Source organism: Prinia subflava, chromosome 5 (assembly GCF_021018805.1).
Source record: "Prinia subflava isolate CZ2003 ecotype Zambia chromosome 5, Cam_Psub_1.2, whole genome shotgun sequence".
Lineage (NCBI taxonomy): Eukaryota > Metazoa > Chordata > Aves > Passeriformes > Cisticolidae > Prinia > Prinia subflava.
The window spans coordinates 15,427,553-15,440,131 of record NC_086251.1 but is presented as its reverse complement, the minus strand read 5'-3'; the positions used below and the strand labels follow the sequence as shown (position 1 = coordinate 15,440,131).

Here is a 12,579-nt window from a genome sequence, read left to right as displayed (position 1 = left end):
AGGCATTTGCCTCACAACTTCTGAAAAGTGATTGAAAATCCTGAGTCTGCTTTTTCTTTATCTGTTTAACACCTATTTAGAGTGCAAAACATAATGCTGTCTGGTGCACTGTTTCAGCTACACGATAACACCATGAATCTCTTACTTTGATCTTCTGCTGCAATCATGATCGCGTAGGCTTCCAGCGGACCGTGCAGCGAATCAAAATCAGAGAACTCGACGGACAACGAGCTGTGACTGACGGCCTTGACTGAAGGAGCTTCCGTCGGAGGAGGTGGGTCTACCAACAAAAATATTTGCTAGTACATTAGGCACTGATAAAAGTATTCCAAACAAGAAAAGGCTGTGATAATGCATATTTATTGTGCATCACATTAGACTATGAATTAATGTAGTGTTTTATTCATAATCTGCAGGCTGATAACGTAGTGCATATCAAGCCTGATATTCTGCAATCATTAAGTTAATTTTTTTGTCCTACAAGTATCTTTCATTCTCAGACCTTAATGCTTACCAGTAATGCTGGTGTGACACAACTTGTCCACTGGAGAGCTTACAGAGCCATTTGAAAGAGTTATGATGGTAACATTATAGGTGCTGAAAAAATCTAAACGTGCTGTTCGGAAGGTTTGTTCAAGGCCTTCTACTGTGCAGTGTGGAGCCAATTCTTCCCCTGAAGTATTAGATATTTTAATTTTGAAGCCAGAGTTGTTACCAAAAGGACATTTCCACTTCAGCATTAGGAAAGGCTGCTTGGCCACTGGGTCACACTGAAGTGAATTCACTGAGACAGGTACTGCCAAAAGAAAAGAGAATAACAAAAAAGGAGGAGTAAGAAATCAAGCCATGCCCTGAATAGAAAAAGCTATCTATTTGTATGGTATGTGTACAAATGCTTGTAAAATGTCAGTATTCCCTTCCCCTTTTAAAAAGATGCCTATATGGCACCGACTGCCTACACAAGGACTTGTTACCCTATAAGGAAGACAACTATTTAACACAGTACACAGACCTATTCTGTGCTCTTTACCTCCTCTACAGATAGGTTTACTGGGAAAATTTCGGCTGAGTATCTACCAAGATCAGCAACATTTTCAAAACACTGTTCAACCCTTTAACATATTACTCTAAAAACATTTTTAGACTAGTATGTTGACTGCCACTAAATCCCTCTATAATTATGTAAACCTCTTAGTGGGCAACAAAGAAGAAAATTAATTTAATCTCTGTCCATCAAGAGCACAGCAGCAGCCATCCCTAAAAGCAGCAACTATAAAAAGTCAGATCGGGTGAGAGTCTTCTAGGACATGATATAAAAACTGCAACCTTATGATCAGATACAGAATGATACTTAAAAAGTAATGTAGCAGTAACACTGAGAAGAAAGGTTCCTCTTAATTAAGCATCTTATAAAACTTGGCCCTTCAGGACCAAAACACTTACAGTCTACAATTACAACAAACACCAAATTCATTTACTCTCTCAGTAAGGAAGTATTTGGTAGTTTCAAATACAGGGGTTACAGACTCATCTATTGAATTATTTTGTTGTTAGAAGGGGTATTGTTTTAAGAAACTAAGAAGAAGCACTAATGTGTACCAGAAGAAACAGATTTAGTAAAAATAGATGTGAGTGAGTAGGACTTACTTCTACTGCATTTTACAAATATTTATTTTTCATCAGTAACACTCTCAGCTACTCCTACAAATATGATGAAATTATAGATTACAGACAACCCCTGGAACACCTCTGACATCTGGTGACAATTTCTAAAGGAGTCATGACTTTTGCTCTCTATACTGTAGTACAGAGACCCCAGTATAGAAAAAAATGCTGGGCTCTGAAAGTCACAAGGAGACTCCAGAAACACTCATGAATATTTTGTGACAGACAATAAAAAGTAGAGCCACAACAATGCTTCCATATTTTAGTCAGACTGAGAATGTTGAATAGCCAAGCAGGAGTTTCAGAGTACCAGCAGCTCTCCAACTTCATCCCAGAGACCCTTTGGAAGACCCACTCAGAAGCTCTGGGCCAGATTCCTTTTACCTCAGTCAAAATGGAACAAAACAAAGGAAAGGACAAGGAAGCACATGATCTCAACAAGGAGGAAAATAGTCACAATGCCTAACATAAGGAATGCAGAAATAACTCAGCCTTTTCCTGTCTGCTGATGGGCTGACAGCCACACCATCCAGTGCTGCCCAAGCTCAGCTGGATCCATGGCCCTCCAAAGAGGGACGTTCCCAGGCACAATGCACACTCTGTGGGAGGCCTTCCAAATAAGAACCTGAGGGCCTCACCCAGAGGAAACAGGGCAACAAAACCCCCCTGCACAGAACCCCCTTCCACGCATTACCATTGCTGACTCCAGGTTGGCTGTGTGCAGCACTTCTGTCCAACATACATTGTATTTCAAAGCCTGGGCAGGCGGGCAAGAGACCTGTGCTGCACAGCAAAGTACAGACCACCAGGAAAAGGGTTGCAAGAAACTGTGACTTACTTGTATACAGGTCTGTGGACACTCCTTCTCCCTCTGTCTCATTATCAGCTGCTACAGCAAACACTGTGAAGTTGTACATTGTCCCAGGGATTAACTCCATAATTTCTGCTTTGGTGCCACTGAATGTCAGGTTCTTCACAAATGGATCACTGACAACCTCTATCCTGTACGTGTAGGTGTCAGAAGCGCTGTCATTCACCGCCCATTTCAAGGTGACAGAAGTCACACCAATGGATTCTGCCTCGAGGTCAAGAACCCGGCTGGGCCCTGTGAAAGGCAAAGCAACAACTCGTTAACCTGCAAGAACAGCTGCTCACACACATGGGCACAAGAATCAGCAGGCACACCAGGGCTTCACCTCCCTCACAACGTTGCCTCATGGTCCAGAGTGCAGCAGCATCCCAACTGCATCACCAGGCACTCCCGGAGGCTGTTGTACCAGTGGGCAGCTAAGAGAATTGATAGAATGTAACCTTGAGTGGCATTTACCTCCCTTTGACACTCTAAAGCACAAGATATAATTACAATTCCAGAGCTCCTAGGATTTTGCTCAGAAATTCAGAGATGTTAGTCAGGAGAGATACAAAGTTGTAGGGGGACTGGAGAAAGGGGGTCTATCTGTGTATAGTAAAAGATAAGGATCTTCCAACTCCACTGAAAGAGGAACAGAGGTGATGAAAGGTGGCAGAGAACCAGCTTGCCTAGGTCAAGCCATGAATGCACTCCTGAGCCAGTGTTATCTGAAGTTCTTTCTGCTCCAGCCACAAGGCCCCAAATCACAGTATCCCTATACAGGAGCCCTTTAGAAGAATGTTCTGAGGCTCTGATCCTCCACAAAGTGAAGGCAACAGATGCACCCACAAAAATCCCAGGCCAGAGAGGAAGATCTTGGGATGAGTTTATTGTGTCATAGGCTTTGGTAACCAACTTGAACAATCACAGCCTTTGAAGAGTTCATTTTACTCTGGTTTTTCTAAGAAGGCTACGTCTCTCAGACAAACATCTCTGACTGGAGGCAGAGAAAGCACAGCACTTCTGTCTGCAAGAGTCTTAAATTACAACCCTTGGGCTGGTGAGCAAAGCCTCATGCTGCACAGCAAAGCACAGACCACCAGGAAAAGGGTTGCAAGAAACTGTGACTTACTTGTATACAGGTCTGTGGACACTCCTTCTCCCTCTGTCTCATTATTAGCTGCCACAGCAAATACTGTGAAGTTGTACATTGTCCCAGGGATTAACTCCATAATTTCTGCTTTGGTGTCATTGAATGTCAGGTTCTTCACAAATGGATCACTGACAACCTCTATCCTGTACGTGTAGGTGTCAGAAGCGCTGTCATTCACCGCCCATTTCAAGGTGACAGAAGTCACACCAATGGATTCTGCCTCGAGGTCAAGAACCCGGCTGGGCCCTGTGAAAGGCAAAGCAACAACTCGTTAACCTGCAAGAACAGCTGCTCACACACATGGGCACAAGAATCAGCAGCCACACCAGGGCTTCACCTCCCTCACAACACTGCCTCATGGTCCAGAGTGCAGGAGCATCCCAACAGCATCACCAGGCACTCCTGGAGACTTCTGCATTAATAGCTGGGTAACAGGAAATTGAGAATGAGCCATCTCAAGCATAACTCATTTCCCTTTCACAGGCTAAGGCAAGAGGGGCACAGGCTACCCCAGTGCTACCCTACTTGTAGGGTTTCACCTGGAAATCCAAAAAGGTAGGCAGGAAGGAGAGAAGAGTGGAGGGGAAAGACACCGGTGGTGCAACCCTGTACAGCAAAAAATAAGGAAGATGAAATATCAATAGAAGAGGATTCGTGGTGATGAACCAGACATTCTTCTCCAATCCTCATGCCTTGCACTTCACTCCCACAGAAGAGAAACCATCTCCAGACCCTCTGGAGACACTCTCTCCAGCCCCCTATTCTTTCTGCATCTTTAAGAGAGGGCAATTGGCCATTACAGACAGACAGCACAGAAGAGACTTTTGAGCTTTGACTGGTCAGCTAGAATCAGACACGCAGGCACATTTCAGGAAAACACTAATGACAAGAACAGTCATCTATTTTCCTTCAAATGCACTCTGTGGAATGATCAGGCTGGGCTACTGCCTTGCAAACCAGCTCCAAAATGGTCCCTCCAACACCACGTGTCAAGACTTAACACTCAACATGGCAAGGTGCTGGATGGCCAAAGGAGTTCTCCTGATCTAGCACTGCTGAATCTCTCTCCTGGCTGCACCATGATGGCAGCTATAGGGCCCCAAATCACACAAGTTCATCTGGCACAATATGCTTTTTGTAGGAGCCCCTTAAAATGAGAATCTCAGGCCCCCATACTCTAGGAAACAAATGTAAATGCCCCTTTCCCAAATTTGCAAGAGATCAGTGCTGAGGGAAAAGTCTCTTCTCTTCGCTGACAGTCTTGGAGCAAGCTTTACCAACAGCTTTCTACCATGGCAATTCTGCTTCTCCCTAACATCCGATCTTGGAGATTGGCCATCTCCAGCTCCAGGATGGAATCATCACCTCTGCCTGCAACAGTCCTAAATTACAACCCTTCGCCTGGTGAGCAAAGCCTCATGCTGCACAGCAAAGCACAGACCACCAGCAACAGCAATGCAAGAAACTGAGACTTACTTGTATACAGGTCTGTGGACACTCCTTCTCCCTCTGTCTCATTATCAGCTGCTACAGCAAACACTGTGAAGTTGTACATTGTCCCAGGGATTAACTCCATAATTTCTGCTTTGGTGCCACTGAATGTCAGGTTCTTCACAAAAGGATCACTGACAACCTCTATCCTGTACGTGTAGGTGTCAGAAGCGCTGTCATTCACCGCCCATTTCAAGGTGACAGAAGTCACACCAATGGATTCTGCCTCGAGGTCAAGAACCCGGCTGGGCCCTGTGAAAGGCAAAGCAACAACTCGTTAAAAACAGAAATAAAGAAAGAAGAGCCATAGACACATTTCCCTATTCCACACAGAATGAGCATCACTTGGAGCCAACCATCACTTTCCTGTTTCAGGCATTCCTGCTACGGCATCTCTGGAAAGGTCATAGGAGCTTTGGGTATATTCTGTTTCATTTCATATGCAACAATTACTTGTTTCCACAAGTAATTGTTGCATATTTTTGTTCCACAAGTTTCCAGAGAAACAGATGGAAATCAGGGAAGGAATCAGTCCAAGCTGATCTTGGTCCTTTAACTCAAAATTTTGCCCGTGAGTCTCAATTTGAGACCTTAAGCCTAAACTCTCCTCAATATCAGAAGAAAGAAATGGGCTGGTCCAACAGCTGACACACCTTAGGGGGCTGTGTCTGCAAGCCTGACTCTGCAACAATTCCAGACAGATAAAACTCACCTCAGGTGCCTTAGACAAGCTTATCGACTCAGTAGCAGCTCCAGGACATACTGCTCTAAACTGCTTTGTAGGGACATTGCCTGTTCTCTTTGCATTTCTGAGTTACACATAAATGTAGCAGCTCCTCCTATCCCATCTATCTGGGCTGGGAAGAAGATGCCCTGGCACAAAGCCAACAATACTGGCACCACATTTGATAATGCAACCCTAGGAAGTGAGTCAGTCACAGCCCACAGGAACCTCAGGCCCCACAATCTGCAAAGAGCTCAAAACAACCTTTAAGAACAAAAAACCTCCATGACCGTGGCACCACATCCCTGCACACCACACCTTTTGGTATGAGCTGTGGTAACTCACTCCCACAGGTGCTGTGAGGGGTCTATTCAGCCCTCAAATATCTAGGAAAAGACATGCTGTGGTAGCAGTTGGATCTCTACCTAGTCTTGAGCAGACACGCGGATGAAATAACTGATCTACAGGCAGCACATACAAGCACAGAGACAATTGCAGTCCTTCTGAAAAAACTGCTGCATTCATGTGTGCACATGCTGGAGCAAAAAGGCACTGTCACAACAAGAAACGGGATGAACCTGGAAACCCAGAGTGATAAAGGAGGTCAATTTGGTACAAACAGCATGGTTACTTTCAATTGGGGGCACCATTTCCTTACTTGTATACAGATCTACGGGCACTCCTTCTCCCTCTGTCTTATTATTAGCTGCTACAGCAAATACTGTGAAGTTGTACATTGTCCCAGGGATTAACTCCGTAATTTCTGCTTTGGTGTCATTGAATGTCAGGTTCTTCACAAATGGATCACTGACAACCTCTATCCTGTACGTGTAGGTGTCAGAAGCGCTGTCATTCACCGCCCATTTCAAGGTGACAGAAGTCACACCAATGGATTCTGCCTCGAGGTCAAGAACCCGGCTGGGCCCTGTGAAAGGCAAAGCAACAACTCGTTAACCTGCAAGAACAGCTGCTCACACACATGGGCACAAGAATCAGCAGCCACACCAGGGCTTCACCTCCCTCACAACACTGCCTCATGGTCCAGAGTGCAGGAGCACCCCAACAGCATCACCAGGCACTCCTGGAGGCTGCTGTACCAGTGGGCAGCTAAGAGAGAACTGAAGACAAGCCCTTCTGAGTGGCATTTACCTCCCTTTGACACTCCAGAGGAGAAGCTTTGGTCACCACTGAAGCAGAGCTCCCAGGGAATCCAGAAATTTGGACAGGAAAGAGATGGGTATGGTTGGCAATGCAGGCAATTTCAGTTTGGTTTATTGCTTGGGTTTTGGTCTTAGAATCTGGCCCAGGTAAGGCTCCTATTAAATTACAGCCTCAGGCAGGTGGGCAGAGCCCTGTCCTGCACAGCAAAGCACAGACCACCAGCAACAGCAATGCAAAAATCTGTGACTTACTTGTATACAGCTTTATGGAACTTCCCTCTCCCTCTGTCTCATCAGCTGCTACAGCAAAAACTCTGAAGATGTACAGTGTCCCAGGGATTAACTCAGTAATTTCTGCCTTGGTTTCATTGGACGTCAGGTTCTTCAGAGGTGTATCATTTGTACCATTGACAATCTCTATCCTGTAGGTGTAGTTAGAAGCTTCATTCACTGCCCATTCCAAGGTGACAGAAGTCACACCAATGGATTCTGCCTTGAGATCATGGACCTGGCTGGGCTCTGTGAAAGGCAAGACAATAACCTGTGAGCCTGCACGAACAGCTGCTCACAGACACGGACACAAGAAACACAGCCACGCCTGTTCCTCACTGGGCAGCTAAAAGAGAACTGCAGACAAATCATTCTGAGGGGCACTCAGCTCCCTTTGACAGCCCAAAACTTAAGCACAGGCCATCACAGTGACTGAACTCCTAAGGCTTCCCTCGGAAATCCAGAGGTGGGCAGGAAAGTGACAGTGTGGAATGGAATATTTATTTAGATGGGGCCTACAATGACCCTCATCTGCCTACCTGACCACCTCATGCCTCACCAAAAATTACAGCATTATTAGAGAGAGTATTGTCCAAATTTCTCAAATACAGAAGGGCTTGGGGCACTGACTACCTTTCTAGGAAGCCTATTCCAGTGTTTGAACTCTCTGTCTGTAAAAAAATGCTTTCTAATGTCAAGCCTAAACCTCCCCTGAGGCAGCTTTGAACTGCTCTCACTCACTATATCCCTGGACATCAGAAAATAGCAATCAGTCCCTCCTTCTGCATTTCCCCTCCTCAGGAAGCTGAACAGAACGACGAGGTCATCCTCAGCCTCCTTTTCTCCGAACTAGATATACTCAAAGTCCTCAGCTTCTCCTTACAGGACAGGACTTCCAGCCCTCTTAACAGCTTTCTTGCCCTTCTCTACAGGCATTCAAGGACCTTCACATCCTTCTTCAGCTGTGGGGCACGAACTGCACCCAGTACACATTCAACTCCTGCATCCATACCTTTGATAAATATGTTGAGCAGCCCTAGGATTGAGCCCTGAGGACAGCACTGGTGACTGCTCACCAGCCAGACACACCCCACTACTCACCAGAACCCTGCCCTGGGAGCCCTGCCCTGCAGCAAGCTCCTCACCCAGCACACCATGAACCCCTCATCCCACAGCCAGACAACTTGTCCAGAAGGATGCTGTGAGGGACAGTACCAAAAATCTCACTAAAATGCAGAAAAACTACACTCACCACCTTCCCTTCCCCAGTAGGTGGGTGATCTTAGCACAGAAAGACAGAATTAATTAAATGGGACTTGCCCTTGTGACCCGTGTCAATGGCACCTGATGACTGCACTGTTCTTTAAACACCTTTCAACAGTACTCAGTGCCATCTTCTCCATAGTTTTTCCAGGAACTGAGCTTGGTCTAACAGGCCTGCAGGTTCCTGGGTCTTTCCTCCCACCCTCCTGGCAAAAAGGAGTAACCGTGGCTGTCAGAGACCTCCCCGGGCTCCCAAGGCCTTTGGTAGCTGATGGAGAGGGGTCCTGCTGTAACACCAGTGAGATCCTTCTGTACTCAGGGGTGAATCCCAACAGCCCCATGGACTTGTGAACTTTCAGCTGATTCAGGTGGTCCCTCACACTTTCAGTGTCCACAAGGGGAAAGCCACTGCCCCAGCACTCAGGGGCCTCCAGCTCTGGGGGTCGGGCACACCAAGGTCTGTCAGTACCACCAAAAACTGAGGCAAAATACACATGGAACGCCTCTGTCACCATGAGATCTTCCTAGTTTGCTGAGAGTTCATACTAAAGTAGAAGCGTGCACCTTCTCATGCTCAGTCACATAAACAGGAGATCGTGTTTTGTAAATATCGCCATTGTTTTGAATTCCTTCTCCAAGAGAAGGGGAGGTTGAATGATAGCCTCCTTGACCCATGTGGTGAGAGGTGGGAATGCCCACTCTCCAATCCATGGTCACCCTGCTAGAAGTATATAATAGGAAGTAATAAACAAAGCAGGTGGATGTTCTCCCCTGCTGCTCTGATCAACCCAGACTCCTGACTCCGTGTGTCTTTCTGGCGAAGCTCAGAGCGACACGCCTCTGCTTCTTCTTCATCACTATTAGGCAGGTGACCATCTTCAACAAGGATCAGCCTAACGTTTTCTTTATACCTCCCCTTGCTATGAATGTATTTCAAAAAGCCTTTCCTGTTATCTGAAACAGCACTGGCCAGTTTCTATTGTAGTTGAACTCTGGTCCTTGGTGTCTTCTCCCCGCATGGACAAAAAACAGCTCTGTAACACTCCTGAGAAGCCTGACCTCACTTCCACAGGTCATACAACTTCTTCATCCTCTTGAGCTCCACAAGGAGTTTTCTGTTCACCAAAGCTGGTTTTCTGCTGCAATTGCTTGACTTTTTTTGACATAGTGAAATTGCCTGTTTCTGTACTTCTAAAAGATAGTTCTTAAAAACTGAACAGCACTCGTGGATTCCTAAGCCCTCAAAAGTGGATTGCCAGGGTAGGCTGCTAAGTAGTGCCCTGAATGGCTTCAACTTGGCTATCCTGGAGTCCAGGGTAGCAACTCTGCTGTCTCTTTCTATTCATTACACTTTAGATTTGAAACTCAGTCATTTAATGACCACCACAGCCAAGTCAGCCACCTATCATCTCCCATAAATCCTAATCCATTCACAAACACCAAATCTAGGAGCGTATCCTTCCGAGTTGGCTCACTATTTGTGACAAGAAACTGTCTCCCACATGAAGAGATATGAGGACAAAGATGGAGAGGAAGCAAGGTGGATTACATTCACCTGTTTTTCCTTTTTAAAGCAAGGATGCGTTTCTTCCACACCTAAAGACCCCATTGCTTACAAGACATTCCAGATTAGGCTCCAGGAGTAAGACATCAGATCTACACACACAACAGCTTTACCCTTTAGCCCTTGGGCAGTTAGGAAGAGCTCTGAGCTGTCCACCAGGAAAAGGGTTGCAAGAAACTGTGACTTACTTGTATACACATCTATGGGCATTCCTTCTCCCTCTGTCTCATTATCAGCTGCTACAGCAAACACTGTGAAGTTGTACATTGTCCCAGGGATTAACTCCATAATTTCTGCTTTGGTGCCACTGAATGTCAGGTTCTTCACAAATGGATCACTGACAACCTCTATCCTGTACGTGTAGGTGTCAGAAGCGCTGTCATTCACCGCCCATTTCAAGGTGACAGAAGTCACACCAATGGATTCTGCCTCGAGGTCAAGAACCCGGCTGGGCCCTGTGAAAGGCAAAGCAACAACTCGTTAACCTGCAAGAACAGCTGCTCACACACATGGGCACAAGAATCAGCAGCCACACCAGGGCTTCACCTCCCTCACAACACTGCCTCACGGTCCAGAGTGCAGGAGCATCCCAACTGCATCACCAGGCACTCCTGGAGGCTGCTGTACCAGTGGGCAGCTAAGAGAGAACTGAAGACAAGCCCTTCTGAGTGGCATTTACCTCCCTTTGACACTCCAGAGGAGAAGCTTTGGTCACCACTGAAGCAGAGCTCCCAGGGAATCCAGAAATTTGGACAGGAAAGAGATGGGTATGGTTGGGAATGCAGGCAATTTCAGTTTGGTTTATTGCTTGGGTTTTGGTTTAGTTGTGGTGGAGGAGGATTCTTTTGTTTTATGGTGGGGGGCTACATGGATTTACTGTTTAACCAATCAATCAATCAAGCAAGCAAGACTCTGTTTCTTCTATGCATGAACCACTCATTCTTAGCATCTGGCCCGGGTAAGGCTCCTATTAAATTACAGCCTCAGGCAGGTGGGCAGAGCCCTGTCCTGCACAGCAAAGCACAGACCACCAGCAACAGCAATGCAAAAATCTGTGACTTACTTGTGTACAGCTTTATGGACACTCCTTCTGTCTCATTATCAGCTGCTACAGCAAATACTCTGAAGATGTACAGTGTCCCAGGGATTAACTCAGTAATTTCTGCCTTGGTTTCATTGGGTGTCAGGTTCTTCAGAGGTGTATCATTTATACCATTGACAACCTCTATCCTATACGTGTATTTAGAAGCTTCATTCACTGCCCATTTCAAGGTGACAGAAGTCACACCAATGGATTCTGCCTCGATATTAGAAATTGGGCTGGATCCTATGAAAAAAGAAAAAAGTTTTTAACCTACAAGAGTATTTGCTCACAAACACATACAGCACTCTCCTCCCTGCCACACCTAGTCTCTGTAAAACAGAAATCAGCCTGGAAAAACACTCAAGCCATCTTTCTCTACTGCAAGGCACACTTGCAAGCTCTGCCATCTACTGCACCTCCTCAAGGTTCACTTCACGCCAAGCAGTAAAGCTGTCTAGGTGCAGCAGTGACTGCTGTGCTGCCTCAGCTGTGAGCGTCACACAGTGTGCTGAGGAAGAGCAGGACACACAACACGCTGTCATTTTTTCCTAAACTGGTTGTCCCAAATAGAGGAGCCTTTCCAGCCACGAGATTCACACACCTCTCCGTTACATACATGACACAGAACACTCTGTACCAGGCAGAGGACTCCCACTGTACCCCATCACTTATGCATTTCAAATCTGTACATCACAGTGAGTTGAACTATTAACCTGTAACCTAAAAAGCTCTAATAACCAGGGAAAGAGCCCAAGTCTAAGATGGATAAAATCATTCCAAGGCCATGCAGCAATCACAGTATGAAACTGCACTCCCAGCCAGGTGTGCAGATGCATTTCTTGGCCTCATTCTCTACTGCAGTAAAGCAGCTGGATCCATGCTCCTGCAGTGCTTGTACAACTAGAGTTCAGGCTTAAAATGCTATCACAATATAGAAGTGCAAAACACCCTGAAGATTCACATCCCAGTCACATTCCAAACCACGAACGTGTTACAGTGCTTAGATCACCTCTTGTCTCCTCAGATGCAGCCCTGATCACTCTTCCACCTGCAGAGGTTCTGTTCCCATTTGCAGAGCTTAATGATAAATCATCACTATTACTGGTTGCTGGTTCTGCAGTTACACTTTTTGAGCTGCAATCCTCAGTGCCTGAAAGGAGAACACAAAACTGTCGTCACAGAACTTCTGAACTTCCCATTTGCAGAAGTACAGTCAGTTACAGATACCATGCACAGACCTGCAGTCACTTCTGTTTTCCCAGTTCTGTTTTCCCAGTTCACTGCACATTTCCTGGTTTTACCACTTTTCCTGGTTTCACCTCTTAACTTCTGTGAGATTGTTGGAACCAGAGTCA

At 45.9% G+C, this 12,579-nt stretch overlaps 1 protein-coding gene across 1 annotated transcript in view; it reads right to left on the bottom strand.

Moving 5' to 3' along the window:
• The window catches only part of PTPRJ (protein tyrosine phosphatase receptor type J), a 76,017-nt gene that overhangs the window by 15,064 nt on the left and 48,374 nt on the right, over positions 1-12,579 (bottom strand). The window contains exons 3-12 of the mRNA XM_063398138.1: positions 12,234-12,374; positions 11,204-11,467; positions 10,329-10,595; positions 7,296-7,562; positions 6,542-6,808; positions 5,145-5,411; positions 3,648-3,914; positions 2,504-2,770; positions 515-796; positions 146-280 (exon numbers count right to left, since the gene is read on the bottom strand). Of these exons, the coding sequence (XP_063254208.1) occupies positions 146-280; positions 515-796; positions 2,504-2,770; positions 3,648-3,914; positions 5,145-5,411; positions 6,542-6,808; positions 7,296-7,562; positions 10,329-10,595; positions 11,204-11,467; positions 12,234-12,374 (2,424 nt within the window). The remainder of the gene's footprint in view (positions 1-145; positions 281-514; positions 797-2,503; positions 2,771-3,647; positions 3,915-5,144; positions 5,412-6,541; positions 6,809-7,295; positions 7,563-10,328; positions 10,596-11,203; positions 11,468-12,233; positions 12,375-12,579) is intronic.